Consider the following 17,781-nt stretch of genomic DNA (forward strand, 5'->3'; position numbering starts at 1 on the left):
TCACCAGTCCCTGGTTCAAGTCAGTTCTCAGACCCATATCTCTTGGAATGAATAGAGCCAGGCATCCCGCAAGTAAGGACGCGTCAATAACTCTGCAGGAATATTCATAAATATTCCACTTGGGCCTGCAGCTTTCCACCAGGGTACCTGCACAGTGAGAAAAGGGCACACCCAGAACTTTTGAGTATGACTGGGCATTGGCTCTGAGAGAGTGCTAATTCTTGGGGTTCCTGAATGTCACTGTGATCCATAAAAATTTAGTTAACCTCAACATGTGTAGTTGTTTTCTCAGTTGCTGAGTATAAACTTGGAATAGATTTATTCTGATAGAATCCACACTTGAACCCCATTTCTCCTGGAGGGAGTGCTATTATGATGATGAAGGACCGGAGGGAAGTCTCTGGAGTTCCTCTCTGCATCAGAACTGTAAACTAGAAGCAGTACTGATCCCTACGAAATCAAAAAGATATCAAAAACTCAAAATATCCAAGAATAGTTTTTCATATACTTTTCCTATTTAACTTGCCTCTTTGACATAAGTAGAAGACAAATGATCTTGGAGAAGGATGATGGAGTAATGCAGGTTTAATTACGCATGCATTCTCCTAGAGGTGGGTGGTCTCTCAACTGGAGCACTATAGTGCCTAGCATCAGCAATACAGAGTGGGTAAAATCTGATTTTTCTATCTCAGTGAGCAGAGAACTCAGAAGCAGGTTTCTATCTACAGATGGAATAACAGTTTCATTGTATGCTTCATTGCTTCATTAACATTCTGCTTCAGTAACAAGAATAGTCGATTATCTCACTACCTTACAGGCTATTGTTCTGGTCTACTACATTGAGGGCATTATGGTAGGACTTACAGAGCAGAAGGAGGCATGTATTCTAGATATCATGGTAGGACACAGGAATGTCATATGGTGATAGATGAAACCTATGAAAATACAGTTTCTAAATATCCAATGGTCTGGAGCATGTGAAAGAGTACATCCAAAGGTAAGTCAAGTTTTTGCATCGTTTTTACTACTAAGAAATAAGCACAAACACTGATGGGTATGTTTGCATATTTCTCTGACCTATATACATGAACTGAAAGGTTGGGTGACCAGTTTACTAGCAGAGAAAAATTTGTGCCTGGTTAATCAATGGCTTTTCCCAATAGATGTCATCAGCCAGAAGTGAATGAATGCAATGATATAACCTCACTTGGCATGAAGAAGGTAAATCTGTCCAGGGGGGCAGAATAGTGAATAGTATATTTTGGGTCCACTGGGGGCCCGTAAGGAGAGAGTGACACACATACACACACACACACACACACACACACACTCATAGGCAGAAACTCAGAAGGAATGGTGACAAGACATTGAGCAAAATTATATAGAGTAAAAATATTTGTATCTTATGTGAATATTCTCTAAAAGGCTCTATTAAGGAGAAGTTTTTTTTTGTTTTTTTTTATGAGCTGAACAAGATGACCTGCCCTGGCCAGTCTCTTTCCCCAGCTGCCCATTTACCTGCTCAAAGGGCTCATGAGCCATGTGGCCATGGTGGCAAGAATGCTTGGACTCAACAACATGGAATTAAACTCACTAACGCTGAGCACTACCAAGTGCTCAATTTGTCAGCAGCAGCAATTAATGTGAGCTTCCCCACAGCCCTCACCACAGAAAGATGGACCAGCAGAGGTGAGTGGATTATATTAGACTTCTTTCATCACTAAGAAGGCACTAATGGACTCATATTCAGGATTTGAATGTCCCCACTTTACCTGCCATGTTTATGTAAGCCACATCTTTTTTTTTTTAATATATTTTATTGATTTTTTACAGAGAGGAAGAAAGAGGGATAGAGAGTTAGAAACATCGATGAGAGAGAAACATCGACCAGCTGCCTCCTGCACATCTCCTACTGGGGGTGTGCGCGCAACCAACGTACATGCCCTTGACCGGAATCGAACCCGGGACCCTTCAGTCCGAAGGCCGACGCTCCATCCACTGAGCCAAACCGGTTTTGGCTGTAAGCCACATCTTACTGCAGGCCTCATTCAACATGACCACCACAGTGCTTCTAACCAAGAAACTCATTTTATGACCTAAGGCAGTGGACTCAAAATTCAATGATCCTACTGAGAAATCAAGTGAGGTTCAACGCAGCTGGCCTTATACAATGATGGAAAGATCTACTGAAAATTTAGTTATGATACAAATGGCAAGGCAGGACCTTGTAATACTTGGATTAAGATATATTAACATACTGTGACCAGCAGAAAAATGTGTTCTCTTGGCTAGAGTACATGGTTATTGGAACCAGGGAATGAAAATGGGAAGTTACTAAAAGGTAATGAGAAGGAAGACAGTCTCACAAAGGCTGGGCCATTGAAGGCTCAAATCCCTCAGAAATAAAGGTCTGGATCACTTTGCCAGGTAAGGAATGCCAATTAGCAGACTTATTGGCTAAGGACAAAGGAAATATGAAATAAGTATTAGAAGAGGAAAGATATAAACACTAGCTCTTTATTTCATGTGCTGGCTAGAGATATTATAATGGTAGCATCTTCCTTTACTGTCTTCCTTGCTGTATCATGTATATCTATATAATAAAGAGCCAGGGTCGTAACGATGGAAGGCTCAACCAGACCGGAGGTCAGTGCTGGGTTACCGTGCATGAATTTTGTGCACTAGGCCTCTAGTATTCATATATTAACTAAGTTTTTGACTTTCTACTTCCTTACTATTTTATTCAAGATATGTTGACAATAGTTAACTTTATGATTGAGTCAATAAGTTAACAAATACAGGCTGTGAATGAACTAGTAGAAGAATAAACATCACTCAGAACTAGACTTGGAGCTAGAACTTGGGACTTTGGGTTATCTCTCTTGGAGGAGATGCTGAGCACATTTCCTTATAGTTAGGAGAGTTGTGTAGTTGGCAATAGTTTGCTATTGTTTTAAAGTTTATTAAAGAGAAAAAACTTCCATGAATATTTGTAACTGGTGGCTACCCACCTCAAATTTTTGACCATCCTCTCCCTGAGTTTTGCTAACTTTCCACATTTGTAAGCCCCACTTTCCTAAGGTAAATGACAATTATTTTGCATCTCCTGGCTCACCTGCAACTAGGGTACAGCCATAGGATCTGGTTTTTCCTTGCAGAAACTTCAAAAGGAGCCTCCAGGTGACAGGCAGTCAACTTCTGCTGACTGGGGCCAGCAGCTGACCCCTGGTCCTGAGCATCACAGACAGCAGCTGGAATGGTGCCTGTACCACAGCTGTGTCCACCTTGAGGCTGAGGCTGTGCAGACTGCGTAGCTTCAGAACGGGGCTGTCTGGCCCTCCTACAGGTAGATCCTGTGAGCTACCTAATACCTATAATCAGCTTCTTCTCTAAAGAGCCAGACCCATTCTGCTTAGTCTCAAACAGAAATGGAATTAAATAAAGGCTATTAGGCAACTAAGGTTCCTGACCACAAAAGATTTTAAGCTGGAGACTATCACATTTTGTTTTTCAAAGGCCACTTTGGCAGCAGAGGTGTAGATGAGCTGGAAGGAAAATCAGGAAGGCTGTGGCAGGAATTCAAAAGCTGTTAAGAAGGGCCTTGACCAACGAGCGACAAAGGGAAAAAGAAAAAGAAATTAAGAAGAAAAAGACAAAGAAAAAAAATGCAAAGGTGAACACAGGCTGTAAATATGTAGTTCAGTTCATTAATACATAAGAACAGAAACATAAATAAAAATCAAAGAGCAATATATCTTTTTTAAATGTTGATGTGTCAGACTTGCAAAAATTAAAAACACTGATAACACCCAATACTGGCAAGGCTAAGGGGGAAAATATTAAAGAGGTGGGATTGACAGTGAAGTCTTTTAAAAAACTTTCTTACAACATTAAGTTTTACAGAATCTACTGGAATAACATTTCAGGCGGCCTAAAAAAGATGAGATTACTAGCAAATGTCTGTGCTATGCTATTTGCTGATTAGTTTATGAACAGTCATTGTATTCCTTTATATTATATGACTAACGAAATGGCCTCATAGCCATTTATGCTATTTTTTTAGAAAGAAAAGTCAGAGCACAAAAAATTACTTTTATGAGCGTAATCAGCAAAGTTATCAGCCTTTAGCATTATGTGTTCGATATCTGTGCCATGATGAGTGAGGTACATTACTGTTACACCAATTTGGAAATGATAAAGGTAAAAAACACGTGGAAATGAGAAAAGACATCCAATTTATACAAAAGCATGAACCACCCACATTCGTCCAAACCACCAATATGATAATATGGTAATGACAGGTCTTTCTAGTTTCAAGGATCATGAGACACAGAGCTGAACACTGAGGGGAAACAGGAAAGGCCTATGGTTAGCGGCTTTGAAATTGCTTTGAAAAAGACACTTAAGTAAGATCATTGAAGCAGCTAAGAACAGGCAGTTAGATAAATGTCTAGAGATGTCTCTGGTCCTCTGAGGAAAGAGTAAAAGGATGTATTCAGTTCCTGGTTTTTTTTGTGTGCAGCTGTTAATAAACAATATAAGGCGGCGGTATATTATTGTGTCTGTGCACTTCATCCCTGCCAGTGCATAAGGCCTAGAACATGAGGAGCCTTGGGCATCTGGGAAAAGCAGCCTTGTGGTAGAGAGGGGCAAATAAAGCCCTTACCTTTTAGAAATGAGTTACTTTAGTGTGAGGTTAAGCACTACAACTAAAAGCCCAGTTATCTATTTATGCTCTTGAGTTACAAGGTGACAAAGAATCAATCTTAACCAATAAAAGGGAGGGAGAAAGGCAGGTAAACTGCTTATAACACCATTAGGACACAATATGGCAAATGTTATAAAAGTGTTAAGTGCCAGAGAGGGGGGAACTGAAGACGACTTTGGAGAAGTAATATCTGAGTTGGGTCTTAAAAGTTTTTAAAAAAAAGTCTTCCAGATAAAGGAGAAACCTGTAAGCACAAAGGCACAGAGGGATAAAGAATGTAGGTTTGCAGGAAATAGAAAAGGAAGTAGCAGGAGGAGACAAAGCAGGACAGGTAGGTTATGGCAGGCCCTGACCTTACTAGGAAGAGGAAAGATATAACCATGTACGTAATTTATCATCTGAACAAACACGTATAATGTACCTACCACCAGCCAGGAAATGTGCTCCGTGGTGGAGATATAATAGATAATATAAGAGGCAGAACCTGTCTTTGGGTGGCTCATACATTTGCAGAGAGATAAGACAATAATCAAATAGTGTGAACAAAAGTTCAGAATGCTCATGGGCCTGGAGAGCAGAGAGCTGAAAGAAGCATAGGAGAAGGGGAAGACAGGGGGCAAAGGGCCCAACATGAGGAGAAGAACGAAGCTTTGGAAGAAAGAAATTAAGTTTGCTGGAGTTGGATGAGGAAAAAGTGGTACAAGAGGAGGCTAGAGAGGCAGCTACCCCAGGGATCTTGGTCTTCATCCTGGGAGCTTTGGGGAAATCCTGCAGAGGTGCACAGGATTAGACCTATGATTTTAAGGGATTACACCAACTGAAGTGTTGATAGGAGGTGATGCATTGGCCACAGCACATGCAAGGAAGCCAGCTAGGGGGCTGCTGCAGTTGTCCAGGTGAGGCAGGAGGATGGACTGGTTGATGGCAGCACAGAAGGGGACTGGCTAAGATGTGCACATCAAAAGGCATGCTCAGTTAAGAAGTAGGAAGGACAGGAAAGATGATGCTTTCATACCCAGTTTACTTTCAAAGAGGGACACTTAGCCATTTTTCTAAAGAAGGTTGTATTATCATCATCATCCTGCTTCCTCCCTCTGGCAATCCTTACTATAAGGAAGGCCAGCATTCATCGCGCTGGTGGTTGCTGGTGGCTGGTGATCTGAGAAGCCTCCATGAGGCAAATAAAGGTTTCTCCTTGTTTGGGGTTGTAAGTTAAGTAAACCAAGTCCAAGGCAAATGATAAACTGAGAAAATCTTTAGCAACATATACAACATACAAAGCATTAATATCCTTAAGAAGCTCTTACATGCCAATAAAAATATGCACTTTAAAATAAAAGTGATATAAAAAAACTGAAGTTTGCAAATATGTACGTCATCAGGATGTTCATTGCACCATGGTTTACCACAGTAAAAATAAAATAACAGATGCATCCAAATGTTTGACCAATAAATTAGAGCATGAACACTTATACTATGCAGTCATTAAAAATGGTGATGTGGACTCCGAATGGCCAAAACAATTTTGAAAAACTGATAACTAATCAGAAGACTCATACTTCCTAATTTCAAAACATAGTACAAAGTTATGGTAATAAAAAAGCTATGGTACTGGCTTAAAGACAAACATATAGACCAACAGAATAGAACAGAAAGCCCAGAAATAAATCCTCACATTTATGATCAAGAGATTTTCAGGAAGGGTACAAGACTATTCCATGAGAAAAAAGACAGGCTTTTCAACAAATGATGCTGAGACAAGTGGACATCTACCTATGAAAGAATGAAATTGGACCCTCACCTTAAACCTTAAACCTTAACTCAAAATGGATAAAAGACTTAAATGTAAAAGCTAAATCTGTAAAACTCTTAGAAGTAAAAATAGGAAGAAGCTTCATGAGACTGGATTTAGCAATGATTTCTTGGCTATGACATCCAAACCACAGGCAACAAAGAAGAAATAGACAAATTGGCTATATCAAAATTAAAAACATTTGTGTGTCAAAGGACACTATCAGAATAAAAAGGTAGCCCTAGTTGGTTTGGCTCAGTGGATAGAGCGTTGGCCTGTAGACCAAAGGGTCCTGGGTTCAATTCCGGTCAAGGGTACGTACCTTGGTTACAGGCTCCTCCCAGACCCGGGCCGTGATCGGGCTCATGTGGGAGACAACCAATTGATGTGTTTCTCTCACATCGATGTTTCTCTGTCTTTCCTTCTCTCTTCTACTCTCCCTTAAAATCAATGGAAAAATATCCTCATTTGAGGATTAACAAAACAAAACAAAAAAAGAGTTAAATTTAAAAAAGAGAGAGAGAATAAAAAGGTAACCCAGAGAATGAGAGAAATATTTGCAAGTCATGTATCTAATTAAGAGATTAATATCCAGACTATATAAAGAACTCCTATAACTCGAAAACAAAAACAAAAAACCCCAAACAACTCAATTAAGAAATAGGCAAAGGAGCCCTGGCTGGTTTGGGTCAGTGGATAGAGCATTGGCTGGGGGACTGAAGGGTCCCGGGTTCAATTCTGGTCGAGGGCACATGCCGGGTTGCAGGCTCGATCCCAGTAGGAAGTGTGCAGGAGACAGCCAATCAATGATTCTCTCTCATCATTAATGTTTCAATCTCTCTCTCCCTCTCTGAAATCAATAAAATACATTTTTTTAAAAATGGGCTAAGGACATAAACAGGAATTTCTCCACAGAAGATATACAAATGGCCAAGAAGCACATGAGGAGATTCTCAACATCACTCCTTATTAGGGAACTGCAAATCAAAAACACAATGAGATATCATTTCACATCTATTGGATGGCTATAATCAAAATAAGAGAAAATAAATGTTGGCAAGGTTGTGAAGAAATTGGAACCCTCATGCACTGTTGGTAAGAATGTAAAATGGTGCAGTCACTATGGAAAACAGTATGGCAGTTCCTCAAAAAAAAATCAAATACAGAATTACCCAATGACCCAACAATTCCACTTCAGGTGTGGAATATACCCAAATAATTGAAAGAAAGGACTCAACCAAATATTTGTATACCAATGTTCATAGCAACATTATTCACAATAGTCAAAGGTGGAAACAACTTAACTACCCAACTACTTCACTGACAAATGAGTAGATAAACAAAATGTGATGTATATTATTATATACAGTCATGCAATGCCTAATGACAGGGATACATTCTGAGAAATGTGTCCTTAGGTGATGCTGTCATTGTGTGAACACCACGGTGTACTTATACAAACCTACATGATATAGCCTAATACTATAACTACATGTGCTTTACCTTTATATGACTGGCAGCACAGTAGGTTTGTTTACACCACCATCACTACCAACAAGTGAGTAATGTATTACGCTCAGAGGTTAGTGGCTATGATGTCACCAGGCAACAGGAATTTTTCAGCTCCATTATAATCTTATGGGACCATCATCAGATATGTGGCCCACCGTTGATCAAAATGTCATTATGTGGTACATGATTGTATATTTATATATTAAACATATATTTATTTACTAGTGGTTACCAAATATATATATTAGTAGAATGGTGGCTGCCAGGGGCTGGGGAAAGGAGTAATGAGTAATTATTATTTAATGGGTAAAGAGTTTCAGTTTAGAATGATGAGAAAGTTCTAGAGATGGACGGTGGTTATGGTTGCACAACAATGTGAACGCACTAAACACTGGTATTGTATATACTTGAAAATAGTTAAAACAAGAAGTTTTATGCTATGTATAGTTTACCATAATAAAACAAAGTTTTTAAAAATGGTGATGTACATGTCTTAAAGGACTTCTATATTATGAAAGGTGGAAAAATAGGTTACAATACTGTTTGTACAGTGAGATCACTTTTCTGTTTAAAAACAAACTTCTTGCCCGCATGAGCCCAAGAAAAGTTTTTATTTTCATCTTGGGCTAGAGCTGTGTTCCCTATGTGTGAGGGAGGCTGGGAAACTGAGTATTTAGCTTTCTTCACTCAGCAGGAGAGGAAGGATGGGTGGCAGACCAAGCCACTGCCACACCAGGGATGGATGTCCTGAAACCCACTCTGTCTCTTTTCCTTGTTTATCAGTTAGCAAGTGAGACTAGCACATCTGCTCAGTGCCAAGAATGCTACAAAGATTGCAAGCTCCTATGGCTTTTCTCAAGATTTATACTACCTCTAAGCGACAAACCAGAAAGTATCATCTAAACAATATTGTTTGGGTAAACTTAATGTCTGCCTGCTTATGAGCTATGCCAGGTAAACACTTAAGATCAAGTATCCCTTCGACAGGGGGGTAACACCATTCCTTTCCTAAAGAGATGTGTGCAGTAGCATAATCCAGTTCACAGTAGTCCAGCACTGTCCTCTGACTGTATTTGTACCAGAAAGAGTGCTATGAAATGCTGACTTAGTGAAAACTTAAAAACACAACAACGACAGGCCAGAAAGAAGTGGGCTGGGAGTCAGAAGAGCTGGGTCTGAGGACAGGTTTTGCCACTTGCCACCTGAATACTCTATCATTCATCATGTTACTGAATCTATGTATCAGACTCTGGGCTATGTACTGGGAGGAGAAGGGAGGATGGAAGTGCCAAATATACAAGATAATCTGTCCTCAATAACAAGATCTTTTATTTGGGCAAGCCACTTCATCTTGCAGACCTTGAGCCTTTTCATCTATAACTCAGACATGACCGGTCTCAAAGTGTTATTGGGAAATAGGGTAATGATATTTCAACCTTAGTGCCCTTGACGTTCTGGGCCACAGAAGGCCTTGCTGTGTGTGTGTGTTGGGGGGAGGGGAGGAGTGTTCCATGCATTATAGGATATTTAGTGGCATCCCTAGCCTCTACCCACCAGATGCCAGTAGTTCCCAGGCCACTGCTCCCACCCAGTTACGACAACTAAAACTGTCTACAGACATTACCAAATGTCCCCTGAAGCAAAATTCACCCTAGTTGAGAACCTCTGAAATCGGGTGACATATATGAAAACATTTTAAAAAGCACAAAACTCCAAATCAAGTCAGTTTTAATGTAAATCCATTTATAAGATTACTTCTAAAAAAAAACCCTTTTATAAATTTACAGTTTCCCTGGGAATGTTTTATTTTCTATTTTCATATATTTTGCCCACCATTAAAAACCCTTCAGGGCTTTTTGGCTAATTTTCTTTACCCAAACAAAGCATCTTCACTAGAACACATATTTTAAATGTATCACTTTACTAACATGACAGTCAGAGTCAAACATAATTGTCATTTCTACAAAGCAGACATTTTATCCAAAATTAAAGTGCTCTGTGCCTACCTTTTAAGGACAAGGGACTGGATCTTGTGAATTCTGTATTTGACGGCCTGTGCTGTTTACGAACTTCCAAGTACTCCTTAACTCTTGAATTAATGGTTTCTTTTAACAGTAAACAGATTTCCTATAGTAAATTAAAAAATTAGAGATAACTTTCTGATTTAATACAATGCAAAAAAAGTCAACATCATGCACATTAAAAAGGTTACAGTGAACATTTCATTTTGTTTGCTTGTTTAATTAGCTACGAATACTGAGAAGAATGTTTTATGTACTCATAGAGAATACTGGAGATGCAAATTTGCTACTGAGGTTTGTGGGCCCACTCTGTGATCTGAGAAATTCATTTAATTATTCTTTGCCTTAGTTTCACATTTCTAAAAGGAAGATAAAAACACCTCAATGTAAAAATTAGAGTGCCAGCCCTGATTGGTGTGGCTAGGTTGGTTGGAGTGTACTGAATGATTGTGCGTTCGATCCCCATTTTACCCCAAATTAAAGTGCTCTGTGCCTACCTTTTAAGGACAAGGGATGGATCTTGTGAATTCAGGGCACACAAGGGAGGCAGCCAATTGATGTATCTCTCACACTGATGTTTATCTTTATTTCCCTTGTTCCCTCTCTAAAATCAATTAAAATAATTTTTAAAAAATTATAATGCCAAGGTGATGAAATCAGTGAGGTGAAGACTATTTTCATGTAAATATCAACCAGTTCTATTGAGACATTGAGAGCCCCAAACAAGTGCTCACAATGGCCAGACAGAAGACTGTGGACGAAGGAAGGAGCCAGGGAATATTCAGAGGGAACCCTGACACACTCAACGGGGCAGCCCCCAGGGCTTAATGTGGGGATAAATACAAGGCACACTATCACCAGATCCTCCAATTTGTTAAAGAGGAACCAGAAACTTCTATTTTACACAAAAATTTCCCATTTTTCAAATGTGGTTCTAAAACTTAAAATCTAAACACTGCCATTCATTAGTTTTTGGCCTCCGGTTTACAAATCTACCAAAAAAGGGAAAAGCATTGAGTAGTGAATTGAATAGCAAACTGGAAATCAGTAATCTGATTTTTTCCCATACTCTTGTTGATGATACTGTATATACCCATTTGCACTATATTCACCTATTAATGATTAAAATAATTTAACTTTTCATATTTCTCTAAAGTAGATTAATATTTATTAGATAACAGAAGCTCATGGTTTTAATTCAATGTCAATATACCATACCACAGCAAATTTCTACAGCTGTCTATTGTTTTTATGTATCAATCCTATATAACAAAAGGCTAATATGCAAATCGACCAAATGGCGGAATAACCGGTCACTATGACGCACACTGACCACCAGGGGGCTGACCACCAGGGGGCAGACGCTCAATGCAGGAGCTGCCCCCTGGTGGTCAGTGCGCTCTACAGGGGGAGCACCACTCAGCCAGAAGCTGGGCTCGGCGGCAGCGCTAAGCCGTTAGTTGGACATCCCCCAAGGGCTCCCAGACTTCGAGAGGGTGCAGGCTGGGCTGAAGGACCACCCCCCCACACACACACACACCCCCACCCGCCCCACCGAGTACACGAATTTCATGCACCGGGCCTCTAGTGTTATTTATCAAAAGAAAAACAAAACTTTAAAAGTACAAACATGCACTGGGAAGAAACTGTCCACATTAGCCATACTAGCAGAAAGGTATTATTTAATGTAGGAAAAGGAAAAAATGCACACTAATCTAAATTTCTTAGATTCAGACATGATGCATAAGGACTGATAATTCTGGTTCAATTCCCAAAGACTCTGAAGAAGGCTCAGAGTTGCCGAGGTCACCTCAAACCTGTTCCACTGGTTTCTTGCAATGCCGTCTCAGATTAATCTCTTAGAATCTTTATAAATTAAAACAAGAACAAAGTTTTAAGTTGCTTCAGAGGGCAATGAGAGCCAAACTTGACTTTTATTGTAAACACATGTACTTCTCAAACAGTATAGAAAACACTAGATTTAACTCACAAATGTGAGTTTTTAGGTAATATGCAAAACTGGTCCCCCCTCTTCTGCTCTCATTTTGCAGCCCAAAGATGCAGTGCCTTGTGGAATACAGAAATATCCATTTACAGTTGAGTGTCTTGGCATTGTTCACACAACAGAAAGGCTGCCTTGCCTCATACTGTTGTTTTAACAATTAAAGAATTTTGCTTCACATGCAGGGTTCAAGAATGACTGAGCCTGAAAATATGTCAAAGACATACATGGAAATAAGAATTGTTAAAATTTGGCCATAAATGCCCTATAAGGCTAGAACTAAAAATAGCATGACAAAAATAAAGCAAAGGCCATACACACAAACTTTCTCCCTATAGTTACGGGGCTTTCCTTCGATGAGTCAGGTTTGACAAATGGAAGGTAGACCACGTGCAATGTAGTCAAGATACCCTAGTAACAGACCACACCACACTTAGCAAAGCATTCTCTTCAGAACCAGAGCAGTGCAAGAAAAGACAAATTCCCAGTGAAACTGGAGGGGCAGATGAGAAGACCAAGTTAAAATCAATGAGCAAGAGAAATACATACAGAATCTCTAGGCTAACAGGGGCTCATGTTTGCTTTTTTAAGTTTGTACATAGAACAGTTTGAGTTCAACTGTTTGGGTACACAGACTACTGGTGCTGGACTCTAAATAAACATATGTTTAATACATGTAATTAGCTCCTTTTTCTGAAAAGGAACTGCATATTCTTAAGACTTTTACTATATAAAGTGGCTATTAAAATGCAATCAAATTGATTGCTCATGAAATCTCAAGCATGAGATAGATGATCTAATGATGAAAAAATGAAAGCACTGAGACACTGAACATAGGATGAAGCCATATAGTACTTTTCTTGACTAGCTTTTCTCCCTACCACCCTCATCCCTCCATGTCTGTCTGTCTGTCTGTCTGTCTCTCACTCTCTCTCCCCCCCCCCCCCACACACACAGTTATCCAAGAGCAATTTTTAATGTTAGTGGACATACATTAAATAAATTTAAAGGAACTTCACTTTGGGAGCAAAGCCCAGCTTTTTGGCATGACTTGCCCTCTTGCAGCTGCCTCTGCAGCGAGGTCTGCAGGTCCGATCGTGCACTGAGCATCTTTGCGAAGTCATGCCCTGCTGCTCAGATGTAGGTACTAGGTGGAGTGGCGCAGCTGAGTGTGGCACCCTGGAAAAATCTAGCCTCACGCTTTGGCTAGGAGGTGATTCACATACCCACAGCTTTATTTTAAAGCTTTCAAAATAAACTGACTCTTGGCAAAACTGACTGAATATCAACAGAAATCTCTAAGGCTAAGGTGGTAAAGTTGGGAGAATTATAGAGGGAAATATGGATTCTAGAGTGCTATTAATGTAAGTCAAGTCAGAAGCCTTTTGGGGGAGGTTCCCTCAGTCACTTTGGGGAATGAACTGTTTTGAATTGAATCATGGGGATGTGTGTTGGTAAGCCAAAGCTTGGAATTATATGAAGGTGAGCTGTAGTAGGAGATGCTGGCCTACTAAATATTAAGTCTTGATGAGAACAAAGCACAGTTATTTACCTGAAGGGTAAATCCCATCACACAGGATCTTGTGCCTTCCTTCTCCCAGTTTCAGACCACTACATATTATGAAATTATGACAGCAAAGTCCCCTAATAATTTTATTATCTTTTGATTGAAAATGATTTTTTAGGGAGATTTTTTTTTCCTAGTGATCTCCAAAAGCTGACTGAAAAGTTATCACAGTAAAGGTGTGTGTGATTAGCACTAGTGTCTTCTCTAGGCACCATCTTTTAATAAAACTTAGTTTTATTCTTAGCTCTAAGAAGCTTTGTGACAAATGAATACCATAGACACACAAAGTGTAAAATATTTTGAAAGTTACTTAAAGGCCATTGATTGCTTCGCTGTCTGTGCTCAGTAACCAGGGATCTGAAGAAGGAAGCACAGCATGGGATGAGAGTTGATGCACCTTCTGACCCTCTTCCAAGGCAGCACTCGGGTGGGGAGCAGATACAGAGCCAGGAGTGACTCTGATAGCTCTGTGGAACCCTTTCATTGCAGATGAGGAGGCTGAGGCCAGGGAGGTCAGATATCATGCTCCCAGTCAAACAGCTATTCACTGTACTGCCTCACCATCCCTTAGCGACTGAGTGTGGTGAGAGAAGGAACGTTGTTAAACATCCCTGCACTTGTTGTCACAGGCTCATGCTAATAAAAGGATAGTGGAAGATAAAAGTGTACAAGACTGGGACTTCACACAGGTGTGAAAGATCAGCCTTGTGTGAGCCCCCACACCTGCTCCAGGAGCTCGGTCCATCCTGCACAACCAATCAGATTAAAATCCCTGCTTACCTGGAATTGTCACTTTAACTTCTTCTTGTAATACTGAGTACCTCTGCCCTCAAAACAAAGAGGTAGGAACTTTCTGGTTTAAATGACAGAGTAACATATGAAATGTATGAACCTGTCAGTGTCTGAAGGAAAATAAAAAAGCAAGCATATGTCTGCCATTGGGAAGATAACACCTATTTTTCAAGAATAAAATCTTACTCAATATTCTTGTCCACCAATTAAAATGAAAGCTTAAGAGGGCTAATATTTCTCCTAGCAATGGCTACTTGTATTTAGATAGTGAAAAGTCTTGTGGTACCTCTTTGTTCTGTTCAGAAAACCAGCTGGTGTCTTTGTTTGATCCTTGCGGTGAGATGTGAAGATCCACCAGGACAGCAAAATCCCCGCACTGAAAGATAGCGAAGGCAGATTCAGCTCACACCCAGCAAACGATGAGAGGAAACTACACAAATTCCTATGTGGCTGCTCATGAAATAGCAACGAAGTCCACTACTAGACAGAAATGTTCATAGCAGGCAGGGCTATCAGTCATAACCTATTACTCTTCGCAAGCTTAGTATTTAAGGTAGAAATGCTAAGGAGAAATGTCATTTTAAATCAGGATAGAAAAGACAACATATTTATTTCTGCGCTACGCCTTGAGGGGGATGCCCAGGCATCCAGAGGCAATTGGAAGACGTTCAAACACTGGAGAAGTAAAATAGGTCAGAATTAGGTGGGCTCCAGGGAAGAATGATTCTGTGGACAGCCAGCAGAATTCTTTCTTCTAGCTAGGAGAGGACAAATATCTAAGCTCCTGTATTTTCAGGCAGAAAAAAGGATTGGCAGGGACAATGCATCTTGGAATAGAAATAGAAGCACGAATGGAAGAAAAGAACCAAGGAGAGAAAGGCAGATGCTGAATGACAGTTATCAAAACTACATAAGTTTCATTCACACCCTACAAACTGTATACAAGGCCTGTCTTCTTTCTTATTCTGCTAGAGGCCCAAAGCATGAAATTCATGCATAAGTAGGCCTTTCTTCCTCCGAGGCAGGCGGCTTCCCTCTGGCACCTGGGACCTGGGCTTCCCTCACAGCCCTGGTTTCGTGCGGAAGGTCGTCTGGAAGGACATCTGGTCTAATTAGCATATTATGCTTTTATCATTATAGATAGGCTAGTGCTGTGTGGCACTTGTGAAAAAAATGGAAATACTGTATCTGCACTGGTTAACAGGGTAGCCAATAGCCATACGGATACTGAACACTTGAAATCTAGCGATTGTGATCCAGAAGCTAAATTTTTAATTTTTATTTGGTTTTACTTTTGACAGCCACACATGGCTAGCAGCTCTGTGACATAGCTACAGACTCTGTAAAGAGCTGTAGCCTTAGAAATCCTCAACCTTATGAATAACTTCTGAGAGTCTCAGGATAACTGTGGAAGACCTACCTTAGAAAGGAATAGAAGACCAAGACTATAGGTAGAGGGTAGTCTAAGAGGCCCAGAGGGTCTGTTTATGGCCCATAAGAAAAAAACACTTTTGTACTTCTTTGGCTAACAGGTTTTGCTTGTTTTTATTTTAAATTCTGTGCAACAGGTGAAAAGAAAGTATTTTCAACTAATGGTGTGAGAATACCAACTATAAATATGGAAAAAAATAAAACGAGACCTACCTCACACCATACACAATAATTAATTTGAGATGGATCATAGACCCAAACATAAAAACCAAACTATCTTCCTGACTTTGGGGTAAGAAAAGATTTCTTAGACAGGACCCTGACCCAGAAAGCACTAAATATAGAAAACAAAATGGTTCAATTGGACTTGTCAAATTTTAAAACTTTTAACCATCAAAAGATACCACTAACAAAAGGAATACATTTGTTATAGACTGGGAAAAAAAATACTCACTAATACACATATCTGACATAAAAGATGGGCATCCATGCCCTGACCCCTGTGGCTCAGTTGGTTGAGCATCCTCCCATGCACTGAGAGGTTGCTGGTTCGATTCCTGGTCAGGGCACATGCCCGGGTTTGCAGGCTCAATGCCCAGTAGGGGTATTGAGAGGCAAGAGATAGCCAATGTTTCTTTCTCTCCCTCTCTAAAATCAATAAAAATATATTTAAAATTTTTAAAAGATGGGCAAACAAAATGTGTAAAGAACTCCTACAAATCCAAACAAACCCCACAAACAATCTCAACTTTAAGACACTTCACAAATAAGAAAAACAAATGGCTAATAAATACATGAAAAAAGTGTTCAACATCAGTCATTAGACAAATGCAAATTAAAACCACCAAGAGATACAACTATATACCTCTGAGAATGACTATAATTAAAAAGACTGACATACCAAAAATTGGTAATGATGTGGAGCAACCCAAACTCTCACACATTGCTATTGGAAATGTAAACTGGCCAACAACTCTGAAAAATAGTTGGTCAGTTTCCTATAAACATACATTTATTGACTGACTGAGCCAGCAATTCCATCCTATGTATTCACCAAGAGAGATAAAACATGCGTGCACAAAAAGACTTGGAAGAAAATGCTCACAGAAGTGTTATTCATAATAGCCCAAGTCTATCTACAGGAGTATATTCATTCAGTGGATATATTCATTCAACTAGACTACTGATACACTCAACATGGACTAATCTCTAAAAAATAATGTTAAGCAAAAGAAGCCAGGCTAAAATATATATTGTAGGCTTCCATTTATATAAAGTTCTAGAATAGCAAAACTAAGTCTATGGTCAAAGCAATCAGAACAATGATTGCCATAAAATATACACAAACACATGATAAAATACATTAAAAAAAAACAAAACCCAAAACAGAGTAACTGCCTAGGTAGTAATTGACTGAGAATGGGCACAAGAGAACTTAATGTGCTGATGGGAATGTTAAATATCTTGATAGCATATGTGCCTAAGATCAGTTCCTTTCCTTGTCTAGAAATAATACATCAATAAACAATGCTTTTAAATGCTGAGTAAAACTATGTTTAGATTTGTTAACAGTTATTTAAAATGTAAGTATTATGTCCCAGAAAATGTGTGGGTATTTTGGGGAAACCAAAGTGAAGTTCACTGGGTAATAAATCATGAGGTATGATGAAAGTTGATCTTCCCTAATGTCAAACGGTACAGTGTGACTTACTGCACTGCAGTTTAGTGTGTTGCAACAGGCATTTTATTTTAGTGAAAGAGAATCTTGAAATGGGATTAAGAAATATCAGTGGGTCACATGATAAAGTAGAGTATTGTTTTAGGAGTGTACTGAGTTATGATGTAAAGCCCATTTCTTATTGTGGGCTGTGGTCAAAACTGTTTGAAAACCATACTCAAATATACTGTTATTTTAAAAAATTCCTTCACAACAATGATTATACATTTAACCTTTAA

At 39.4% G+C, this 17,781-nt stretch overlaps 1 protein-coding gene across 1 annotated transcript in view; it reads right to left on the minus strand.

The window, feature by feature from the left end:
* Positions 1-17,781, minus strand: part of SLX4IP (SLX4 interacting protein) — a 180,997-nt gene that overhangs the window by 56,688 nt on the left and 106,528 nt on the right. Inside the window, exons 3-4 of the mRNA XM_070419907.1 lie at positions 14,681-14,770; positions 10,019-10,139 (exon numbers count right to left, since the gene is read on the minus strand). Coding sequence (XP_070276008.1) covers positions 10,019-10,139; positions 14,681-14,770 — 211 coding nt within the window. The remainder of the gene's footprint in view (positions 1-10,018; positions 10,140-14,680; positions 14,771-17,781) is intronic.

The sequence above is a fragment of the Myotis yumanensis genome, unplaced genomic scaffold, assembly GCF_028538775.1.
Source record: "Myotis yumanensis isolate MYYU_CA2020_CCGP unplaced genomic scaffold, mMyoYum1.0.hap1 SCAF_7, whole genome shotgun sequence".
Classification (NCBI taxonomy): Eukaryota; Metazoa; Chordata; class Mammalia; order Chiroptera; family Vespertilionidae; genus Myotis; species Myotis yumanensis.